The following is a 24845-nucleotide window of genomic DNA, read 5'->3' on the forward strand; positions in this document are numbered from 1 at the left end:
GACTTTGAGGAGTTGAGACCCAGACAAGACCAAGATTTTGGGGATTGAGACCAAGTCAAGACCGAGTTAAGACCAAGACCAGAGAGTATCAAGACCAAGACAAGACAGAGACTTTGAGGGGTATTAGACAAGACCATGACCTAGGCAAGGTGAGACTGAGTTAGGACCAAGTCCAGAGTACATCGAGACCGAGTTAAGACCAATAGTTTTTAGGGTTTGAGACCAAGCCAAGACCAAGGCAAGGCAAGACCGAGTTAAGACCAACTTTAGAGTGTATCAAGACCGAGACAAGACCAAGACCAGAGAGTATCAAGACCAAGACAAGACAGAGACTTTGAGGGGTAGAAACCGAGACAAGACCAAGACCTAGGGAAGGTGAGACTGAGTTAGGACCAAGACCAGAGTGTATCCAGACCAAGTTAAGACCAAGACCAGAGAATATCAAGACTGAGACAAGACAGGCTTTGAAGGGTTGAGACCAAGACAAGACCAAGACAAGACCGAGCTAAGACCAAGTTCAGAGTGTATCGAGACCCTGACAAGGCCAAGACTTTATGACGTTGAGAACGTGACAAGGCCAAGACTAGAGAGCATCTAGACCGAGTTAAGACCAAGACTTTAAGAGGTTGAGACAGGACCAAGACCAGACCAGTATAACTCCCACACTGCATGACACACTTTAATAAAATGTGGAACACACAAACTGATCCTCTTCAGATTTCTCTTCATTCATTCTTTCAGTACACACACATAGACTGTATATGTGTGTTTGTATAAGTAAACATGAGGGTGTTTTTAAATGTGGATAGAATGTTTTTCAGAAACCGCCTCGCTGACTCTTCAGCTTCAGTCATCATCATTTCACCTTTTTCTTGTTTCAAAGCCGTTTTTTGTGTCGAGTCATCACCTCTGTTTTGACGTCCAGGTCAGCGGAGGCCGGGGTTTCTCCGGCAGGTCAATGCACCCTTTTGGGGGCTTTTCAGTTCACTGGAGCATTCAGTTGACCTCTGACCTCCACATGAGGAGGTAATGTGAAAACCCCACTTTGCTCTAGTTTCACTTTGGAGTTGTTTCTATCCTCAGAGTTTTACGTTTAATCTTTTAATCTCTGCAGAAAGACGATGTGTGAATGTTTTATTCTTGAATTTTAGAGAAAGAAAAGAGGTGGAAATCTTTTTGTTTACATTCTAACTTAACGGCTTCAAACTAAAATTACTTTTAAACTTATTTGTTTTATGCAGAGCTGTATTTAAGAAGTGGACGTAGTCGTCATTGGATGTGGACTGATGTTTTGAAGCCTTGTGTTTCTGCGTTTTGGCCGTCGCCATCTTGTCATTTTTGCAACCAGTGAACAGGAAGTGACCATATATGGACTGAGGAGGAGTGACGTAGAGACGCCGTATACGTCTCTGGTGTCGACCTGTCAATCAGTGTGTAGCCCCGCCCTAAAGCATCCCCTGCTTTATGGTCTGTTTGACTCTAAATGGAGCATCATTTACTAAATGAACATCATGCTGTATTGAAGAAGACTTGAAACTAGAGATTGAGACCATAAACTCATGTTTACAATGTTTACTGAGGGAATAAATCAAGAGAGAAGTAGAGTCATTTTCTCATAGACTTCTATACAACCAGAGGAGTCGCCCCCTGGTGGACAGGAGAGAGAATGCAGCTTTAACACAGGAAGCTTTGACTTCACTTTTCAGAACTACTGGTTTAGTTTAGAAACAGGAAACACTGGAGTCATGTGGATGTAGCCTGAGTCACTGTCAAGATTCTGCAGCGGGAAAACTACGGTTTTCTTGGTCAGTATAACAACAGATTGGACATCCAGATAAAAGGTGTAAAGAGATATTGATCAGGAGGATGTTTGAAATGACAGGAATGCAGAAGAACAAAGGCGTTGGCGATCATCCAGGCTTCTAAACAGTTTCTCCTCCAGACTGAAGAACCAGGCCAGCTGTTGCTTCTTCTTTGAAACACGACTAAAACCAGTCTGTAAACATTCTCCTCATCCGTCGTCCGACTGTCTGTTTGAGGTAACATTTGCATCAACAGAAGACTTCCTTCTTCTGTTGGTGACACATTTACATATAAACTGCCACTACAAGCTGATGAAACACCAGGAAACACTCGGCCTGTGTTCAGAGGGGAAAACTCTTCTTCTGTGATATTTGCATGAACAAACTGTTTTAAACGCATGAAGAAGTAAAACACAGATGAGGTTGTTTCTCTGCAGAATGAGTACTTTTCCCTTCATATTTTAAGTACATTTTTCTGATAACACTTTGCAAAGTTGTTAATCAATTCTACACAGATGTGAATGTTCCGTCATATTTGATTAAAATGAAGAAAAGTTGTTAATCCTGTTGAGATATATATATTTATATATATTTATTGTATTCCTTTATTATATATATATATTTTTTTTTTAAATGTTGCTTTGTTGTTGCCTTTATGGACGAATACAATTACAGATCAGTTGGATATTTAAATTCTAATTTGGTGTCATAATTAAAGCTAAAGTTAACCTCAATGTTGATATGCCCCACTGATTAAAAAGAAAATATTGAAATTGCAATTTACACAAAAAAAGTTTATTAAAAGCATAAAAGACCATGATAATAAGAATGTATCTCGATTTTAAACACTTTAGACTTTTGTCTTTAATAGAAACTCAAATTGATTTATGAAAAGACAAACTGTAAGTTTACCGTACAAAAAGCTAAAAAAAAAAGTGATTAAAAAGTTCTATATATTTCTATTGTTGGGGTTAAATTATGGAACATTACAAAATACATGAATCTATGTTTTACAAATTTCTGGTTTTCAAAAGGATTGTTTATAAAGCTATTTTCTAGGGTTACAAGTGTTAATGAAATCTATTTTTCTTTTTTCTTTTCTATTTTATAATTTATTTTGTTTAGGGTAGTTTAATTGATAGGAATGTAGGATTTGCATTTATAAGAATTACAAGTTCTCATTTAATTACATATTATATATCATCATTATGTTTAAAGTGGTGGATCCAGCTGGGGTTTTTTTCTTTCCAAAGCGCTGACTCACTTTCTGTCTAAAGTTATTTACTGGAGAAAAGGAACCGTCTGTGTTTTATGACTTCACCTCTGTTATTAACGGAGTCAGGAGGTGACTGACGGGTCGGTGAGAGCCAATAGTCTGCCTTCTCTCTGCTCTTAGTCCCGCCTCCTGACTCAGCTGATGCAACTCAGCAGAAAGATGTCACTCTGCAGAAACGTCTGATTCATGAACGAAAGTTTCTCTGCGTAGATTCTCCTGGGTGTGAACGCACTTTTTGTGTTTGTGGTCATAGTGACTCGTCGAAACTTATTCTAAATGAAAAATGCCACCCCGCCCAAAACGAAACACTTCTAGTCTCCTCATCGAGCAGCTTGAGTTCAGTTAGTTTCAACAGATGAAACAGGTTTTTACAAAAACTGAATTTGTATTTAAGGCTCATTTTTTGTCGTTATGCAACACGAGAACGCACAACGAAATGCAGTTCCATCCTGTTTGCAACACAAGAACAACATGACAAAACAAAAAAACAGAAGTACATTCCTGTGGCATATTTTTTGAATTTGCATCAGGAGGAATGTAAACAGCAGAAACAAAAACATGTTTCTAGTTGATTCTCTTGTATGTTCTGTAAACCGCAACATGGAGAAAAGTTTCCACTTGCAGAGAAAAGATCATCTCAGATTTGTTTATGGAGCTTTAGTCAAGTTGAAACAGGAACTAAAAATGTTCTTCTTGCGTTTCTTTGTCGTTTTATTGTGTCTGTAGTCTTTTGTGTCTCTTTTTAAGCTTCTTATGTTTCTTTAGTTTTATTGCATCTCTTTGTAGTCTTTTTGTGTTTCTTTGTAGCCTTCTTGTGTTTCTTTGTAGTCTTTTTGTCTCTTGGTAGTCTTTTTGCCTTTCTTGGTAGTCTCTTTGTGTCTGTAGTCTTTTTGTGTCTCTATGTAGTCTTGTTGTGTTTATTTGTAGTCTTCCTGTGTTTTTTTGTGTTTATTTGTAGTCTCTTTGTGTCTATTTTATAGTATTTTTGTGTCTTTGTAGTCTTCTTGTGTTTCTTTGTAGTCTTTTTGTGTCTCTATGTAGTCTTGTTGTGTTTCCATATAGTCTTCTTGTATGTATTTGTAGTCTTCCTGTGTTTTTTTGTGTTTTTTGTAGTCTCTTTTGTCTATTTTATAGTATTTTTGTGTCTCTATGTAGTCTTCTTGTGTTTCTTTGTAGTTATTTTGTGTCTCTTAGTCGTCTTTTGTGTTTCTTTGTAGTCTTTTTGCGATTATTTGTGTATAATTTAACTGGTTTTAATCATTCATCAAGCGTAACAAACTTGTTGAGCAAATAAAAAAAGATGGTTCAAGATGTCACCGGTGGCTCTTAAATTACAATGGGATTTATTTTTTCTGTATTTTCTAACAATTGGAAATTGACTGACAAGCTGATTTGAATATATATCGATCGATAATTCAAAATAATCATTAGTCGCTGCCCTACTTTCATTATAGTTTAATCTCTTATTTTGACCCACGAGGAGCTGATGCAGGTGTGTGTGTGTGTGTGTGTGACCTCTCGTCTCTCAGAGGTCAGTGTGTCACACTCGGCCCACATTCCTCTCCTCGTGTTTACGTCCTGACCGACGGTGGTGATGACATACAATCATCGCCACGGCAATGGACAACAGCTGGAGGGAGACGCCGTAAACATTCTGTGGAGTGTTTACGACTCGAGAGACACTGAAGACAAAGTAATCAGATTACAAACATTTAAAATAAGAAATAAAACTATAATAAAACATTTTTTTTAAATAGAGTCTTTAAATTTTAGAGTGCTTGTACTTTGAGTATTTTTTTACTAATTTATTTGGCAAATTCGGATAATTTCTATAAAAAAAGAATCAATTAATAAATGATTATAGATTAAACTACCACAGTATTTAAAGTCATTAAAATGAGCTCCATCTTTACCAGCTGCAGCATTAAAGATATAAACACATTAATTAATTTATAATTATAATAAAATAATATATATTATTATTTAACAGCTGAAACAATAATGTGCAACATTTTATTTTAAAATCTTATGCAATATAACTTTTTATTGGTGTTTCAATAAAATGTCTAATTTTACTCTTAATATCCTGCAAAGTTTTACTTTTCTATTTTTGTTTAATTATTTTAATGAATATTTTTCACTTTAATTGCTATTCGATTTTCCACAGGTGTTAGTATTACTTCTTATACTGTTTGTATTGTTTATATATGTTTATTTTTTGACTATTATTATTGTATTTTCTTCATTAATAAATCTTGAGCACAATTTTCTTGGTGATAAAAAAAGTGATTTATTTTCTTATCTTATTCTGAAATTGGCCATTTTACATTTTAAGTACTTTTGCTTTTGGTACTTTAAGTATACAATACTTTTGTGCTGAAGTAATGCAGGACTCTAGCTTGTAACAGAGTATTTGTACTATGGTATTACTATATTTTAAGTAAAACACTCCTGTAAATACTTACACTTCAGGTACACTCCAGCACTACATGTACCTGAAGAACAAACACAAAATATCACATTACTCAATAAGTGTTCGGTGGCAACAACACAAGGTTGTTGACCCCTTCTGTGCTCCCATAGGACAGGATTATGCAACACACACACACACACACACACACACACACACACACACACACACACACACACACACACACACACACACACACACACACACACACTGCAATGTTGTGACGGTTGAATGTGATGTGTAACAGTGTTCACTTATTATGTCGGCAAACAGGACATTTTGTCCATGAGACTCTCACACACACACACACACACACACACACACACACACACACACACACCACGCCCACGCCCACGCCCACCCTGAACACCTTTACTGTGTGTTACCTTTACTTTATTAGTGATGTCGAAACAGCTGATGAGGACAATATGACTCACTCATGGGCGGATTATGAGACCAAAGAGAAGACAGACAAACGGGCTCACCTCCTCTCCTACGTAGACGCAAAACAGACTTTAGAGTTGTTACGATGCTTTTTGTGTTTTTTGTAGTCTTCTTGTGTTTCTTTGTAGTCTTCTTGTGTTTCTTTGTAGTCTTTTTGTGGTTCGTTATAGTCTTCTTCTGTTTCTTTGTAGTCTTTTTGTGTTTCCTTTGTAGTCTTTTTGTGTCTCTTTGTAGTCTTTTTATGTTTCCTTGTAGTCTTTTTGTGGTTCTTTGTAGTCTTTTTGTGTTTCCTTTGTAGTCTTCTTGTGTTTCTTTGTAGTCTTTTTGTGTTTCTTTGTAGTCTTTTTGTGTGTTTCTTTGTAGTCTTTTTGTGTTTCCTTGTAGTCTTTTTGTGGTTCTTTGTAGTCTTTTTGTGTTTCCTTTGTAGTCTTTTTGTGTTTCTTTGTAGTCTTTTTGTGTTTCTTTGTAGTCTTTTTGTGGTTCTTTGTAGTCTTTTTGTGTTTCTTTGTAGTCTTCTTGTGTTTCTTTGTAGTCTTTTTGTGGTTCTTTGTAGTCTTCTTGTGTTTCTTTGTAGTCTTTTTGTGATTCCTTTGTAGTCTTTTTTGTAGTCTTCTTGTGTCTCTTTAGTCTTCTTGTGTCTCTTTGTAGTAGTTTTGTTTCTTTGTGGTTGTTTTGTATTTTTTGTATAGATTTTGAGTCTATGTAGATGTTTTGTGGCTCTTTGTGGTTGTTTTGCCCTTTTATAGGTGATTTTAAGTCTATTTGTCTCCTTTCTTTGTAGATGTTTTATGTTTCTTTGTTATTTCTTTGAGTCTCTATGTGGTTGTTTTGTGTCTCTTTGTGGCTGGTTGTATTTCTTTGAATTTGTTCTGGGTTTCTTTGTATTCTTTTTGATTGTTTCTCTCTGACTCTTTAAGTGACATTTTGGAGGTGAAGGCCAGAGTGTCCTGACACTCTGAACCTCTCGCCCTGCGTCCAATAGACCCGTTCAGTGATCCATCTATGGACTCACGTAAGTCTCAACTTATATAAAACTAAAAGCAAAGGCCTCCACCAAGGTCAGGTGCCTTATCTCACAATAATAACACAAGTTTAAAATGATTTGTGCATCCGCCCCAAAATGTACTGAGTTTTTCCTGCTGACAAACAAAAACATGGAGCTCCTTACAATTTGATTACGGGACTCAAGAGTCTCCATAAAGCACTGAAAATACTTGAGCTGTAACTTCCTTACATGGGTGATTTATTAAAAGTGAGTGTCCTCACTTTGGAAAATAAAAAAAACTGTCTGAGCTACAAGCCCATTGGTCATTATTAACACAAACAGTTTTATATTTCAAAAAGCATTTTCATAAAACAGGTGCAGGTTGTAGTTTTTATCAAACAAACGGGAGGAAATAGAGCATTAGTTGGGGACTATTTTCAGCGGCGGATGGATCTACGTTTTCATGGTGAGGAAGAAACAACATTGAGGCTCAGTGATGAGTTTTTAACAGAAGATAAGAGAAAAACAGGCTTTAATACAAAATAAAGAATATTTTCAGACTTATACTCTAAATAAAATATAAGTTCAGTGGTTAAACATTGATAATAAAAGCATATTGATAAGAATAAACAACATTTAGGACTTTGGTTTTAGTTGTTAATCATTAAAATCACTTCTTAATTTCATTTTACTGATATTCTAGAGAGTTTAAGGTACAGTTCCGTTCAAACAGTCGCTCAGGTGAGAGTCCGCCGGAGGTGAAGCGCCTGTGATGCAACAAAGCGCTGAAAACAGGAAGTGAGCGCTGAAGGACTTTCTTATCGTGTTGTGATGTCAGAGCGGTACAGGTGTGACCTTGTCGTGTGGGAATGGAAAGATCTAGAGCGACATGTTGTCCCAGTGTCCTGATTCTGTGTGTGGGTGTTTTTCCCACATGGACATTTCTGTGTTTTGTTTTCCGCTTTTGTAGGTTGGAATGAATCACAGGTCACAGGTTCAATTCCCTGTGGAGGTGGAAATGTTAAAAATATCAAGGAAAGCTTCTCAAACTAAGCTCAACATTCACACTTTTTGGACATTTTACATTAAACATAAAAAACCCTCCTTTTTCTGTATGATTAGTTGAGATTTAATAACATCAAACAATAAAATGTTAAGTTTTTATGTATTTAAGGTCACATAAAAGCTTTAATTTTCTATTAAAAACAACAGAGTTCATCTCTTTATTGTCTTTTTTTTTGTAGCAAGGCCTCTTAAATATTAAGACTAACATTAAAAACTATACATTTAGTACAGAATATAATAATAAAAAAAAGGCAGTTTGAAATGTAACAAATAAGTAAAAGGAGAAGATAAAGTTTTTGGCTGTGCTGTGAAACAAAAGGACATTTATTGTATATTTGAATTAATTCCATTTATTGCACAGGAAACAAATGATTTGCTCATTCAAATTAAATGTATATATAATAATTATAATTAAAACAACTATATACTTCTGTCCACTACATCTTAGAAGTAAACATTATAATTTTTACTCCTTTTTTTTACTAAATGGAAACCTCTTCTCATGTTCAGGTCAAACCAAACCTCGTTACTTTTTCTGCCACTTTTGTGAAAAAGATGATTAAAAATACTTTTATTTTAAAACAGTTTTGAATGGACTTTAACTCTGAGAATACTTTTACTTCAGTAAGCTTTAAGGATTTTGAAGGCAGGATCACAGTGTCTTAATAGTACTTTTGCTCTGGTTTATGCTTTAAGATGCTTGTTTAAGACTAGTAGTGACTGGTGACTAGTAGTTCTCTTGAATACCTATGTTGAATACACTTCCTGTAAGTCGCTTTGGATAAAAGCGTCTGCTACATGACTGTAATGTAATGTAATGTCTCTTTGTAGTCTTCTTCTGTTTCTTTGTAGTCTTTTTGTGTTTTTTGTAGTCTTCTTGTGTCTCTTTGTAGTCTTCTTCTGTTTCTTTGTAGTCTTCTTGTGTTTCCTTGTAGTCTTTTTATGTTTTTTGTAGTTTTCTTGTGTTTCTTTGTAGTCTTCTTGTGTTTCTTTGTAGTCTTCTTGTGTTTCTTTGTAGTAGTTTCTTTGTTTTTGTTTGTAGTTTGTTCCGTCTATGTAGTAGTTTTGTTTCTTTGTGGTTGTGTTGTATTTTTTGTGTAGATTTTGATAGTTAATAGTACTTTTCCTGCAGTAAAGGATCTGAACACTGCACCATAAATGGTCTTTGTCTCCATGCATAGGTTAGTAATTACATAAATGTGTTTGACTGAGCGTGAGAAAGCTTCTGAAAAGATTATTTCCTTTTTTACGACTCTATTGTGCAGCTTTTATAACAGTGAGTGCAGTTAAATGTTAACATGTTGGATACTTAGAAAACAGGAAACCCTGCAGCATGACCCGGATGTTCAGCTTATGTAATATGTGTGTGTGGGGGGGGGTGCATTCACAGCCTCCTCCCTGAGCTGCAGCTCTTTGCCCAGTCATGTCCTTTTCCAGGGAAAAGCAGCAGAAAAGGGGGCGGGGCGTCGCTTCTGATTGGCCGAGCCGCTCTGAGGCCCGAGCTCTCTGATTGGCTGCAGCGGGTCTGACGTCACGGCGATCAGCTGTTGCAGCTCCACAACAACAACAAAAGAAGGAGCAGTCGGGAGGAAGCAGGAACAGCAGAGCAGTGACTCCCCATGTACTGGCCTTAAATTAAGCTTTTTTTATTACAGATATATATTTTATTTCTTCTGAGAAGAAACTAAGTTTTTCTATTTTTGGAAAAAGGAACCAGTCTACCTCAGTTTTAAGGGTTTTATTCATAAATCCTCGTTTACATCTGTCTGCCGCAGGTGAGCTCTTTGTTTCCTCCTCGGTGTCCTTTAACGCCTCTGCAGCCTCTTTAACATGTATACTTACCGACATTAACCACCTGCCAATAGAGACAGTTTATACTGTAATAAAACAGTAATGTTAGATAATAAACATGCATTTTTGATCCTTTATGATGCATGTTTATTCTCTGCACCCTGGCTGCAGAAATGCGTGTTTTTCCTGCAGGAAAACTAGAAGAAGTACTTTGTGTGTTTGTTTTAAATGCATATGTGATGTGTTACAGGATGTTATATTTTAATATGCATGCTGCAGTTCTGCCTGTCGGTGTTCAGTTTCAGCCTCCTCCCCTTTTCTCTGTGCAAACCTACACAAACCGTCTGCTGACCCACTTTGTTCTCAGACCAGTTCTGCTTTTTGTGTTTGTGCCACAGAGTGTTTGTTGAGTCTCATTAGGGCTCAAACAGGCAGCCGATGGATCCATCACTGCACAGACCTGATGCATAATCGATCATTATTTGGATAATTGGTCGTTTATCAAGCACAAATGTCAAACATGCACTGTTTTCAGCTTTTTCAAATGGAGGATTGGCTGCACATTTCGACATTTAAAGATGAAACCTTTTGACTTTATGATTATGTGTCATTATTTACTAGTGTTTATAAAGCAACACAGATATATTAAATAACAAATAATAAGGAAGTAACAATAATAAAGTGAGAATGGCATTAGTGGCAGCCATGTTTCTGCCAAAAAATATCAACATTTACTTATTTTATTATCAGAAAATTAAGGTTTTCTTCTGCTAACCCCTGTTCTGTATCACTGTGAATTCATTTTTTACTGTTTAGCTGTTGACTCGAGGTGTTTTAAGACATCACATTGTGTTGTGAAAGCGTGATACAGGATTTCTTCATAACATTTTTGACCTTTAATACACTTTATATGTAGTTTAATATCTGATCATGGAACTAATCACCCAAATAACTTGTAAAGTCAAAAGCATCTAAACCCAGTTCATCACAGTCTATTTATATTACACTATAACTAATATATCTGTGCTTCTGCTTAAATAAAACGCAGTATAAGCTCTTGTTAATCTTATAAAATGTGCTTTTTATCCACGTCTACATGGATGTTTAATCCTTCAGCCTGCATACTGTATTTACATCAGATTATCTTTCACATAAAGCCACAGCTATGACTCACTGACCCCATTTAATGACATTAATCTCCTAAAACACACCCAGAGCAGCTTCCTTTGTGTTTGGTGATTATTATGATGATCTGAGTTCATATTTAGTTATTTGACCTCATAGGGAGGAAGAGGAGGAGGAGGGAGGAAGAGGAAGAGGAGGAGGAGGAACAGGTGCAGCAGATTATCAGCCTGCAGTTGATTCATGTGGGTCCTTCAGTTAAAACCTTTTGTTTTTCTGCCTCTCGTGTTTTAAAAGGCGGAGTTTCTGCTTTTGTTCTGCAGAAAAAGAGAGTTTCCTTCTTCTTTTCTTCCTCTTTAACGTGTTATGAATATGACAACTGAGAAATACGAGCTGGCAAGCGAGGCTTTAAACGCACCGCAGCCAAAGGAACACCCGTTGTCGGCCGAAGCTAGAGTGCGTTCAGGTGCTGCTGGGAAAACACGGAATTTGTGACTCCATGGAATTGTACAAGTGTAAGGCAGTTTATGAGGCGTTCACACTTGTTAAAATAAGACTTGTGATGTCAGCCTTGTAGAGGTGAATACAAACAGTTGTTTTAACAGTTTAAATGTTAACTTAGTGAAGTGTTGCTGTGACAACATGAAAAACACAGCATTAAATCGATTTACAGGCCTCCTGATACACATTTTCATAAAAGATAATAGCAGTAAATTAAAGCGTGACTGATAAACAAAATTCAATTAAATATAAAAAAATTATACAACATAAATACAATAAAATAAGTCATAAATAAAACAAGAATAAATTATATTTAAAAGCTATAATAAAAAATCTAGCTGTAAAAAAGCGTGAAATAAAAAAATATGTTAATAAATATAATTACAGTCAAATATGTGATAAATAAAATATAATGCTTGAATCATTAAAATGTGTGAATAAATTAATGTAAAAAAAAAAGAACCAAACTTTCACAGTAGTTTTCCGCCCTGAGTCATGTCTGTCTGCCTCCACCAATCAGAGGGCAGCATGTCGCCTCAGAGGCAGAACACAGGGCAGAAAAAAAGGCCTTTTGGCTTTAATCCAGTGATATTGTGCCAAAGGAAGCCTCCTCCTCCCTTCCTCCCATCTATCCTCCCTTCCTCCCCCTTCATACAGCAGCTGCGACACTGATCACTTCTTATTCCGTCCACTCAGACTTTCCTCTCCATGAAAGACTGATCTGAGACCAGCAGACCGGCTGCCAGCCAGCTGTGTGTCTCTTTATTTACTGTTGAATTAAACTGCAGCTGCTGCCTCAGTGATGGTGGCGATGGCACTTCATGGCCTTTATGCCTTTTTTTATCAATCACAAGTAGATTGGTGCACTCTTCTAATAGCAGAGGATGATTTAATATATGTATTTTAATGTTTTGAAGTTTGTTTACATCCGTCTTTTTGTAAACAAAGGTCTGAATCTGTCCATTTTCAGATATCATCCATCATGGTCTTTATTTAATATTAAATTGTGGTTTTAATGCTACTATATTACTTTATTATGTATTTTATGAAGCTGGATGTTACTACTTTATCGCAGTGTGTAGATGCTGCACTTGTTGAGTCAGTGAAAGCAACTTCACTTGTTTTCAGCCGATAACTTACTGGATTTATTTATTATGATATACATTTCCCATTATTGATTCCCACATATATATAGTGCATCTCTATTTTCTTTGAATTTTGGGAACATTTGCTCTAAACTGTAGAGGAGCTCATCATGTAAAGTTAGAGTCAAACAAAGACTTTTCTAGTTGTTTTGAAGAGCAGGTTTCATATATTTTCATTTTGGGTTAAAGCTTTTTCTTTTTATACCTTTTTAATTATACCTGTCTGCTCTCTTGAGATCATCTTCCTGATGAGCGTTAAAGCAGCTCTAAGCGTTCACAGTATTTACAGTATATATATATTTATATCTGTGAGGGTTGGTAACTTAATAATTACTTGGCCGGCTGCTAAAGTTCTCATCTTTCAAATCACCGTCTGACCTAAATTCTATTTCATAACTCCTCATACGCTGCAAATGCAAGACTCCTCCCCTAAATAACACAGTTAACATCTAACACTGTGTGTCAGTTACAGACGGACTCAGTTAGAGACCAGCTGGTGAACAGAACAAGTGTTTTTAGCGGCTAAAGAGACAGAGGAGGAGGTGGAGACCAAAAACGGAGCTAAAAGAGAATATTGGACTTTAGTTCTTTAGGTGATTCAAACACAAACATCTGTATCTGTTGTTCCAGACTTGATAAGGTCATGATATGTGAGATGTTGTTGTGATGTGCTGCCCCCAAGTGGCCAAATATCTTAATGAATTCAACTTGAAGTCACAAAAATAAGGGCTTTGGACTGAATTTACATGAGACTCAACTTGAGACCTTTATTATGGAGATCTGTGGGGACGATGTATTTTTAAATGCTAGCAGGAAGTTTGCATCACTGGTTCCCCTCTCAAAATCAGAAATCAGAAACAGTTTATTGCCAAGTACAGTTCAATAGTAAAAGACAAAATGTGAAAATCTACAATAAAATATGGTATAATTGGATTCTTCCATTAGATTTTGGAATATTACATTAAATACTCTGTGTCAAACTTTATGATTCTTACATGTTTTGTTCATCAAGATCATTTTCACAAATGAACACCAGGTAAAGGCAACTTCTCTACAAGTAAAAAAAATCTGTTCAGCTTTTGTTAAACACCGACTTTATTTCAGACGTCTGACCAAAAACACAGTGATTTGGCAACAAGGAAACAGGAAGTGGAAAAATGCTGAGTCACTATTTGGTTTTAGGACTCGTTCCTGTAAACATGGCTTGTTCCAGACAAATGAAATCGCCCCAAGATGTTGCATGATGCATTCATAGTCCATTTGAAGTGTTCAGACTTCTGTTGTTTTAGGACTCATTCCTTCAGCTCCCTATTCAAGTCTCAAATATGAGGAATTCTTTTGTAAAATACTTTATTGACAGCTTTTGAAAGATAAAGTTGTATTCTCAGGATCTTGACTTTAACGCTGACTTCTGTCCTAAATAATAAAGAACTAACTCTCTCTTTCTTTTTTCCTCTCAGGTCTCGTTTTGTACTTTTGCACTCTCGTCCGATCGACCCTGACGTTGAGCGTGATGTCCAGCCGCAGATGATCCATGACCACACCTCTATTGATGCACTTTAACACATTTCCGGAGCCTTCCCGAGCCGTGAACCCCGCAGCTGATGACCAAAGCGAGCTCCCGCCGCCGCGCCTCCCCGCCGTCGCCCCGAGCCGCGCGCCTCCTCCTCCCCCTCCGAAGCCCCTCCCCCTGCCTCACGCCCCCACAGGAAGTCCAGGGATGTTCCAGAGGTTCGCCAGCGCTCTGTTCGGGGACGACGCCGAGGAGCTGAGTCGACGAGGCGGGAACGGAGACGGAAAAGAGGAAGAGGAGGACGATGAAGAGTGGATCCTCGTCAACTATCTCGGTAAGAAATCACAGCACTCACCATCGTCTGTTTAAACCAGGCGGCAACCTTCCAGTTAAAGCTGCATTCTCTCTGCTGTCCACCAGGGGGCGACTCCTCTGGTTGTATAGAAGTCTATGAGAAAATGACTCTACTTCTCTCTTGATTTATTCCCTCAGTAAACATTGTAAACATGAGTTTATGGTCTCAATCTCTAGTTTCAAGTCTTCTTCAATACAGCATGATGTTCATTTAGTAAATGATGCTCCATTTAGAGTCAAACACACCATAAAGCAGGGGATGCTTTAGGGCGGGGCTACACACTGATTGACAGGTCTCTCCCACGGCGTTGTCTGTGTTTTGGTCTTTCAACTTTCTGGTTGCAAAAAACCAAGATGGCGACGGCCAAACGCTGAACTCGAGGCTTCAAAACTTCAGTCCGCAAAACCTTATAACTTCTTTTATACAAACTATGTGTAGAAAACCAGTCAAATCTGCAGAAACCAGTTTACATGATGACCTTTATGTCACACTGACTGGTTTCATTACCCCCATCATCCTTAATTATTTTTAATTAATGAACACACCTATCACCAGGGAGAATAATCAGCTTGCTTTATTTAAATGTTTATTTTATCTGCACAGAACGTGATGCAGGAAAAGAACCTGTAACCACTTACTTTATAATAGATAATTAGATCATTTCAGTAGAGAGAAGAAACCCTTCCACTCAAGTGACGCATCACAAAGTAAATACGCACTTTGCTGGTTTTAGGTCCAGCTCACAGTCAACACGTCAGCTGATGTTTGTTTAGTATAAACTGTGTCTCGTCTGAGAGAAAACATCCTCGCTCAGCTGATTTCAGGTTATCATAAAGACAAACCAGTTTATCTCCAGGTTTCAAGTTTCATACATTTCCAGAACATAAATGTGAACGTTGGTTAAAACCAGGTTCAAAATTCTTGTTTCATTTTGTTGACATATTAGAGTCAAATGTTTTTTACAAAGGTAATGTTGGATATCTCTTTGTATCACTCTATAAATCAGAAAATACTGTCAGCATACAAAAAAGAAGAAGTTAAATAAATGTTTTCTTTCCCCTGGTCTAAAAGAAGAGGAGTTATGGAAGAAAAACAGACCAGTTGCATGAAATTCTATGTTTTTGGTTGAAGTGTCAGGATACCTTCAGAGGAGATCAATAAATGGGACATAAAAAAAAAACATCTTTGAAACATTTGTGCACCAAAAAAATGCACAAATGTTTGTAAAAGTGTTTTTAAAGAAAAACACCAAGCCAAACAACTAACGGAGCAAAGAGAAATGAACCAACATGCAGCTCATCAGAGAGCACAGACACGGTTTAACGTTACTGTATAAATGGATTTAATGGCAGCTCAAAGTTTCCTCATTTGTCTGAGATATAAAAAAAGCACACACACACACACACACACACACACACACACACACACACACACACACACACACACACACACACACACACACACACACACTGTACACAGAAACATGACACACTGCGGTGACGTCCAGAACTCTTTTGGCTCGGTCCACCGTTCACCCCGGTTCTTGAACTGACTTGAACTCGTCTCTGATTCCACAGCCGTGTGAATGCTTCAGACGGGGCGGGGGGTAGATGGGGGTTGGTTTGGGGGTTGGGGGGGACAGGAAGTCGACTTGTTTCAGTCTGTGTGGCATCGCACAGTTTATGGTGGTCGACCTGTAAACAGGCCAAACAAAAGCTCTGATGGGGCCGGTGCAGGTATAAATAGACGTTGGTGGAGCTGCAGTCTTGTATGGGCACAGAGCTGCTTCCCCCAAAATAAACCCAAAACCTGGACCCATCGTAAAGATACAAAGCGGGTCATGAAGTCCAGCTGAGCTCGACACAGAGACTAAAGAATGCTGAAGCTGCAAGAGCGGTTTTCAGATGGTTGGTTAAAGGTTTTAATAGTCAGATCTGAGAACATGTTTAGGTTCCAGCCTGAGATCATGTTTCCTTTCATGGCTTCCTGTGAATCACTTGAAGCAGAATGTCTGATCAAAACAAAAGCCAGACGACTCCATTCAGCTGGCAAGGTTCCAATTCTGCAGCACGGAAACATTCTCGTCCTAAAAACATGGATAAAATAGTTTTTTCTAACTGCTGTTGACAGTATCTTTATGATTTATGGAGTGATACAAAAACATATCCTAAATCCCCTCTGTAGAAACCTCTGACTCTAATAGTTCAACTAAAAGAAAAAAGAACCTGGCTTAATGCAATGTGCAGATTTATGCTCTGGAAATGTATGTAAATGAGCACATATTTAACAAGAAAATGTATGATTTGCATAACTAAACAAAACATTTCCGAGAAGTTGTAATAGAAAAAATAATCATCTCAATATCAGTAATCAGCTGGTGAAGTTTCATGTTGATATCTATTAGTTATTTTTTTACCCTATTCACCTGTAGTGTCTTCAACATGTATGTCATTTAACTAAACATATCTTTAAAATGAGTTTTTTCTCAGACTCTGATCCATAAATCTCCACTTCAGTAGCTCTTACATACACCAAACTTCACAGTTTCATTCCCTAAAGGAATATGATTCTCAACTAGCCAATAGACACTTATTTATCCGTGAAAAGCTGATTTTAATAACTAAAACAAACTCCATAATAAAGAAGCTGCTGCAGGTCTGGCCTCTGCAGACGGAGAGGATCAGGATGAGCAGATTAAGAACCAGATGTCACTTCAGCAGAAACACAAACATGTCTGTTTGGTTTCGGTCATGTGACACTGAGCTGACAGAAAATCATTGTTTACTTCTGAACAGCTGCTGATCAGAGAGGTGACAGCGCCACCTACTGGTTCACTGGAGGTATTACACTACAGGGAGACAGCAGCTGGTCAAAGCAAACAGGAGGATGAAAGACATTTAAGGTGCTTAAATGAAAGGGTTAATACACCAGCATCATAAAAACATCAAGAAACAACGACAGCTTCTCTAGATTTATACATCAGATATTAAAGGCCAGTATTGATCCATATTTAAGACTCTAAAAACAACGTTCTGCTGTTTTGTTTTTCTACAGAAACATCCAAAACCATTTGTAATGCTCTGGCAATTTAGAGATTTTTGTCTATTTTTCTTCCATAACACGTCTTCTTTCAGACTAGAGGAAAGAAAACATTTATTTAACTACTTTGTCTGTTTGTGTCTGTAGATTTCTCCTAAATTCACAAAAGTTACCATTACATAATGCCTCATTTGCATATTTTAAACATAACATTTCAGAAAACTTGTAATATAAATAATAATCATCTTAATGTCAGTAATCAACTGGTGAAGTTTCATGTTGATATCTATTATTATTTTTTTTACCCTATTCACCTGTAGAGTCTTCAACATGTATGTAATTTAACTAAACATATCTTTAAAATGAGTTTTTTCTCAGACTCTGATCCATAAATCTCCACTTCAGTAGCTCTTACATACACCAAACTTTACAGTTTCATTCCTCTCTATATTCTGAAGGTTTCTACAGAGGGGTTTGTTCATATGTCATTCATAACCTGATTTATACAACATTTAGTACTAAAAACATGGAGACAATTTATATTTTCATGGCTGTTGACAGTATTTTCTGATTTATTATTGAGTGATACAAAGATATATCCAAAGATCCCTCTATAAAAACATTTGACTCTAATATGAAAATAAAATAAAACAAGAATTTTGAACCTGACTTTATCAAATGTTCAGATTTATGTTCTGGAATTGTATGAAAATGACCACATATTTAATAAGAAAATGCCTCGTTTGCATATTTCAACATGCAATTTCAGAAAACGTGCAATAGACAAAAGAATGCTCTTTATGTCAATCACCAACTGCAGGAGCTTCATGATGATTTCTGTTTTTAAACCCTGTTCACCTGTAGTGTCTCTACTTCCTGTTGATGTAACGTGTCATAGATCACGTGATTGATTCCGGCTGTTTGTGTCTCTGCAGCTGACTCCTGCTCCGCTCAGTGTGACGTCCTCTCCGGATCCACAGCCGGTCCTCAGGAGGAGGAGGAGGTGGAGGAAGAGGAGGAGGACCTGGTGATGATCCCCTCCCCGATGGCCAGCCCCCCCATCCGCTACGCCTCCTGCACCTCCCTCAACTCCACAGCTGACGGCGGCGCTGAGGAGGAGGATGAAGAGGAGGAGGAGGAGGAGGAGGAGAGCGGGTTCCTCCGTCTGGACGCCGCCTCCATGGAGGAGAGCTGGTTCGTCACGCCGCCGCCGTGCTTCACGGGCCGCGGCGTGCAGCCCTCCCTCCTGAAGGCCAGCCCTCTGGAGAACCTGCTGATCGAACACCCCAGCATGTCGGTCTACGCCCACCACAGCCCCCCCCCACCCACAGCCCCCCCGCCTCACCCTCGACCTGGAGCTGGGCCCGTTGCCTGGAAACGGGACGCCCGCCGCCGGGAAGGAGAAGGGGAGGCGCACGCTGGACGGCCCGCGACACAGGTAACGCCATGAGAGACACTTTACATATTAAAGACAACATGGACATCTTTAGGTCACTGGGAGGAGGTTTAAACTGGTCCTGAACCAGTCTCAGTTTAGACCTGATCCTCTATAGACCTCCATCAGGAAACCAGACCATCAGAGAGAAGATCGTCTGTTTCTATAAAGTTATTCTTAAAGCTCGTCATCGGAGGAGAGGAGAGAAAGGAGGAGAGGAGAGAGTGAGAAGGATGAGGGAGAGAGGAGAGAAGAGGGGGAGGAGGAGGGAGGGAGAGAGAGAGGACATGATGAGGGAAGAGGAGAGGGGAGGAGAGAGAGAGGAGGGGAGGAGGGAGGAAAGAGGGAGAGAGGTAGAGGGAGATGAGAAGTGGAGGAGGAGGGGATGAGGGAGGAAAGAGGGAGAGAGGGGAGATGAGAAGTGGAGGAGGAGGGAAGAGAGGAGAGAAGAGGAAGAAGGAAAAGAAGAAGGAGAGATGAGGAGGAGAAAGGAGAGATGAGGAGGGAGATGAGAAGTGGAGGAGGAGGGGGAGAGGAGAGAGAGGAGAGAGAAAGAGATGAGGATGGGAGGGAAGAGAGGAGAGGAGGAGCTAAGTGACTGTAAGGAGAAAATGGATGAGGAGGAGGAGAGGAGAGAGAACGAGGAAATAGGAGAGGATGAGGGAGGGAGGAAGAAATAGGAGAGGGAGGGAGAGGAAAGAGAGAGGAGAGGTTGAGAGAGAGAAGGAGGAGGAGGAGAAATAGGACAGGATGAGGGAGAGAGGAGAGAAGAGGGGGAGCAGAGGGGAGAGGGGAGGAAAGAGGGAGAGAGGGGTAGAGAGGAGAGAAGAGGAAGAAGGAAAAGAAGAAGGAGAGCTGAGGAGGAGAAAGGAGAGGAGGAGGAGAGCTGAGGAGAGGAGAAGTGGAGGAGGAGGGGAGAGTTCCTCGCAGTAACTTTAACATTTTATAATCAACATTAAATTGTACATTCACTCATCTCCTTCTAACTCCTCCCCCTTTCTCCCTCTTTCTCTCTCTCCTTGCAGACCTGAGGTGTCGGCCGTCCCTCGCCGCTCCAGCCTCCACTCGGCGTGCTACGCGGCGGCGCTCTCCGCCCGAGCCGGCCTCCTGCAGCAGCGGGGGAAACGGCGGCCAGAGAAGCCAACCTCTGACCCGCAACGCCCTGAGACGCCTCAACCTGCTGAGGCCGCCCAAGACAAGCTCCGCCCACCTCCACCAGCCCAGCCAGAGACACCTCAACTTCTGAGGACCTTCATCATCATCATCATCATCATCATCAAGAATTCAACACCAGCAACGTGTCATCAGTCACATCCACGATCTGAAATCTGATTGGTCGGCAGGTCATCATGTGCCCCTCCCCTCCCTCTCCTCCTCCTCCTCTAGTTGCCATGGTGATGTCCTCTCCTTTTCCTCCCCTCTCTCTTCTTCTTCTTCTTCTTCTTCTTCTTCTTCACGGACAACTTAATGAGTAGAATCAATGCTGTAGGTCACTTTACTCAGCGGCAGGTTCACGGCGTGTGGCAGGACGCTCACGGTGATGTCACGGTGATGTCACGGTGATGTCACAGTGATGTCACAGCCCGGTCAACTGTTTTTGGGGCAACTTCACCGTAACACATTCATTCAGGAGACATTTTTTTCAGACCTTTGAATCACTTGAATGTGAAAGTTGCAGCGGCACAACGTTGCCGTTTAATCAGTGCAGTGGAGGTTGTGATAGTTGCCCAACAGCGTTGCCCAAAAGAAAGTTGCCGGTAGCAACGTCGTGCCCGTCAGTGTTGCGGCAGGAAAGTTGTGTGACAATGAGTCAAAACGTAACAGGAAAAATCCCCTCAAATAGTCTTTTATGTTACTTTGTGTATTTTTTTCTATAAAATGCCGAGTTCCTACGTTTCCCAGAATGCCACAGGAGAAAAGGTCAAAAAAAGGAGACGATGTCAAAGTCAATGTACTGCTTACTGTAAGACGGCATTTAATTATAACAGAAAATCTGTTAGAGAGTTTGAATGGCGTCTCTAAACCTGGCAGGGAGGCTCTAATGAAAACATCCTGTTGAGGTGCATTATGGGAAATGTAGGATCCAGTGTTTCGGGAGTTTAAACCCATAGATTGTGACTTAAAGACGTCATATCACGGCCTCTGATGCTTCGATATCGTCCGTTCTTTTTTAAAATTTGTCTCTTATCAGTCCTCCAATTTATGGAAGTTCAATTCTACATTGCTGTAGTACAACTTTAAATATTAAACATGGAAAAAAACTATAAATAGTTAAATTATTGCCATAATAACAACACATATCAGCACTTTGTTTACTCAACCTTTGTTGGCACTTAAACGCAAAAGTTTTGTGACATTTTGGAGTGAACGTGCTGCATTTAAAGGCAAAACTGGAGGATTTAGTAACGGACAGTTTCATGAATGACAAAGTCAAAACTTACGTTTTTCCATAAAGTTTTGATGGAATTTTTCTGCATTTTAAATTTCTGAATTCCTGCAGCGTCACGTTTCTTTAACATCTCTTCTGTCGTCCTGCGTCGCCGGATGAACCTGCCTCTGACTCTGTAATTCAGTACTTTTCACAATGTCTTTTTTTAAAAGAAAAATGAAAAAAAAAATACTGGGTTAGATATCACTAAACGCCTTGTTTTAACGGTAGATTTGAGATGAATAGAAATGTATAAAAAAAACAAATGTATTTAAAAAAACAAAACTAAAAAAAACTTCCAAAATATTTTTTGAAAAGAAAAAAACAAATTACATATCAGTATGAAGTCGGTATATATGCGTCTATTTCTTGCTTCGGTATGTTTGATCACGTTAGTGTGCGATCTGTTGCATGGTTGTAGAGTTGTGTTTGTGTGACGAGGGTGGGGGGGGAAAAGAAAATGGAAAAATAGTTTTTTTATTATTTTGTTTGTTTGTTCTGAAATGAATCTGCAGTCTACTTCTCAGGGTCACAACCAATCACCTTCACTCTCTAGGAAAATGCAGATTTACTTGACGGCTGATGATTCTTTCGTGCGTGCTCGGACGTTTTTGTTTTTCCAGCGAAAAATGTTTGTGAGAAATAAATCGACTTTTTAGTTTTGTTCGTTTCGGTCCGAGGACTGAAAATAAAAGTTCACTCTTTGACTGTTTGGATCCATCGAGATGGAGAGAAACTGTTTTTCAGCTATGTTTATATTTTAACTAACAATGTACTTTATGCTTTTTAACTATTTCCATGTTAACTTAGTTACATTTTGTTAAACTGTTAAAATATTTAAACCAAAAAACGTAGCAGTGATCTTTAACCTTTAATCAGTTTATAATACTGATTTATTTTTGTTTAACTTTTTAATGTTTGTTAACAGTTCTTGGCCTCTTTGCTCTGATTAGTGGACTGATGTTGGGAAAGTAGAGCCGAGGGCCGAATCACCACACTGCAGGAGAGAATAAGAAAAGACAATAGAATAATAAATAATAGAATAAATGTTGGGAATGATGGACATAAAGGCAGATAGGTTGAGTCAAAATAATGAGATGGAATCTTAAAATGATTACTTTGAAAGTCTAAATAACAAAAGACTAAATCATTATTATTATCTTGCTATGGGCCACATTTATGTCATCATTACGACTTAGTTTTTTACCTTTACATCTCATAATTAAGACTTTTATTTCTTATTATTCCTGACTTTTTCATCATTTTCCTTATGACATTAATTGATCTCCATACGGAGTCTCATTTCAACACTTTATTATTTTCTGAAAATGTGTGAAACATCTTCTTAAAATCTGATTAAATCATTTCAAAACATGTGAACTCTTTCGACGTTCACGTTTTTGATTTATTCAAACACATCAGCATTAAATAACCAGAACAATAGAAGTCGTTTTAAAGTCTTTTGCAGTAGAAACAAGTGATTTATTTTGCAGTGTGGTTTCTGAATCTCCAGGCACAGTAGCATTATTAATAAAGCACTAACAAACGTCTCGACGGTTCGCTGTAAATAATCCATAGCTGAGTGGTGTTTTTAGACTCTTATTTCCTGAATGTCTTTCTTTCTTCTTCTGCCACGGAGCTTTGCAATCATGGATGAAATTTTTGTTTAAAAAAAAAAAAGGCAAACTTAAAGACAGAAGGGATCGGAGGAGACGGACGTGATGATCCGTCTCCTCCTGCTGTCGGAGCCTTTTTATATTCTAAATGTTTTATTCTTTTATTTCTTCAGTTCATCTCTCCATCATCAAACTAACAGGGATTTGTAATGTTTTTGTTTTTTGTTCAATGCCTTGAAATTTGTGGATCTCGTGCCTTCCAGGTTGAAATGTAATGACAATGCATCAATGAAGAACTTGAACTCCCTTTTTATTTGTTTTTGAGTGGACGTAACAAGTAAAAAAACCACACAAACGGACATCAGAAACCAGCTATGCATCATGGGAGGAAGCTTCTCCTCTCCGTCCGCCCACAAACCTTTTTTTAAACAATGACTCAACAGAAACCAGACAGAATGATGTAGCAACACCTCTTTTCTCCTTGTTTGTTTTAAGAAAGTGTGAAGAATATTTTGTGGCATTTCTTTTTTATGTTTCACCAAGTTTTAGATGCTTTTATTTTGTGTAGTTTACTGGAATAATACAGCACTTTGCCAAAAAAAAAAAGGTGTAGGAATTATAGGGTTAACTTTTTATTTATCGACATAACTGGTCTCCTTCTTTGTATTTTTTTTTTGGATGTATGAAAGATCAATTCACTCTGTTCTGATGTCAAACAAAAAAAAAGCTAATTATAAGTGGGGTCATCTGTTTTTGAACTGTTATAGTTAATACATGTGATCTCTCATTAGCCTATAATAATAATAATAATAATAAATGTTTTCATACACAGTCTCTGTCTGTTTGTTCAGCTGAAAGGAATTTGAACTTATTAGCCTTTTGTGAAGCTTTTGAAGAGAATCTCATAGTCTTCATCAGTGGATGGAGGTTTGGTCATGTGACAACTATATATTAGTTTAATTTGAGGTTTAAGGTTCCTTTTAAAGTGCTGCACTGCATTTCAGAGATAAATATTAGCATAAATATAAAATATTTATTTGGCAGCTGTAGGTTAAAGGTTACTTTGCAAATTAAAAATGAGTATATAAAGTATGTGGCATCGTTATTTAGTAAATAAAAGAAGTAGAATAAGTTCCCCCTCAGACAGATTCAACATTAAAATGCGGTTCATTTTACCTGTTAGTCGTTTTGCATTTATACTTCAGCAATATTTTCAACGCTATTTACTTGAAATGTAATATTTATACATTGAAGTACTTCTTTTTTTACTTGAGCAAAATGTAGATGACTTACTTAGTTTTTGTACTTTGCTGTTAAAACAGTACAAGTACATTTCTGTCAGGGAATATTAGACACGAGGCTCCTTTTTGTAAAAATGTGAATATTAGTTTTAATGTGTTGTTCACATGATCATCAGGTAAACACTGTGAGAGTTGTTTTTAGTCATCATATTAAATATGTAGTGTCATCTTTTTCACTATTCAAATACTTAAAACACTAATCTGGACTGCACATTACACATTTACACATGTTATGTGTAAATAAAACAACTGCAAATCCAACACAAAGAACACTGTATCGTCTTTATACTGCCACTTTTTTCAGAGATACATTTGTTTTATCCGTGTTAAATGTGAGTTGGGTTTTCTTTTCTCCAGCAACGTTTCCAAGTTTATAAAATGCTCGTGTGCTTCTTTATCTGAAAATGAACAAGTACATGCACTCTACTGTTAAAACGTTTGTAATCTCCTGCAACAAGAGCTTGATACAAACAGACTACTTTATATTTCTGAATGGACTTTCATGATTTTAGGTTGTTGAAAGTCCTCTTTACAAACTAACAGAATTACATTTTGTA

General features: G+C 38.1%; 1 protein-coding gene across 1 annotated transcript; it reads left to right on the top strand.

Annotated features, from left to right (window-relative positions):
• The first annotated feature begins 9596 nt into the window (after window positions 1-9596).
• Window positions 9597-23819, top strand: tp53inp1 (tumor protein p53 inducible nuclear protein 1). The gene is given in 6 exon segments (XM_054620926.1): window positions 9597-9817; window positions 14062-14448; window positions 18444-18846; window positions 18848-18946; window positions 19969-20061; window positions 20063-23819. Coding segments are annotated over 5 exon segments (1035 nt in total). The 5' UTR covers window positions 9597-9817; window positions 14062-14135; the 3' UTR covers window positions 20190-23819.
• Window positions 23820-24845: the final 1026 nt, after the last annotated feature.

The sequence above is a fragment of the Anoplopoma fimbria genome, chromosome 20 (genome assembly GCF_027596085.1).
Source record: "Anoplopoma fimbria isolate UVic2021 breed Golden Eagle Sablefish chromosome 20, Afim_UVic_2022, whole genome shotgun sequence".
Taxonomy (NCBI): Eukaryota; Metazoa; Chordata; class Actinopteri; order Perciformes; family Anoplopomatidae; genus Anoplopoma; species Anoplopoma fimbria.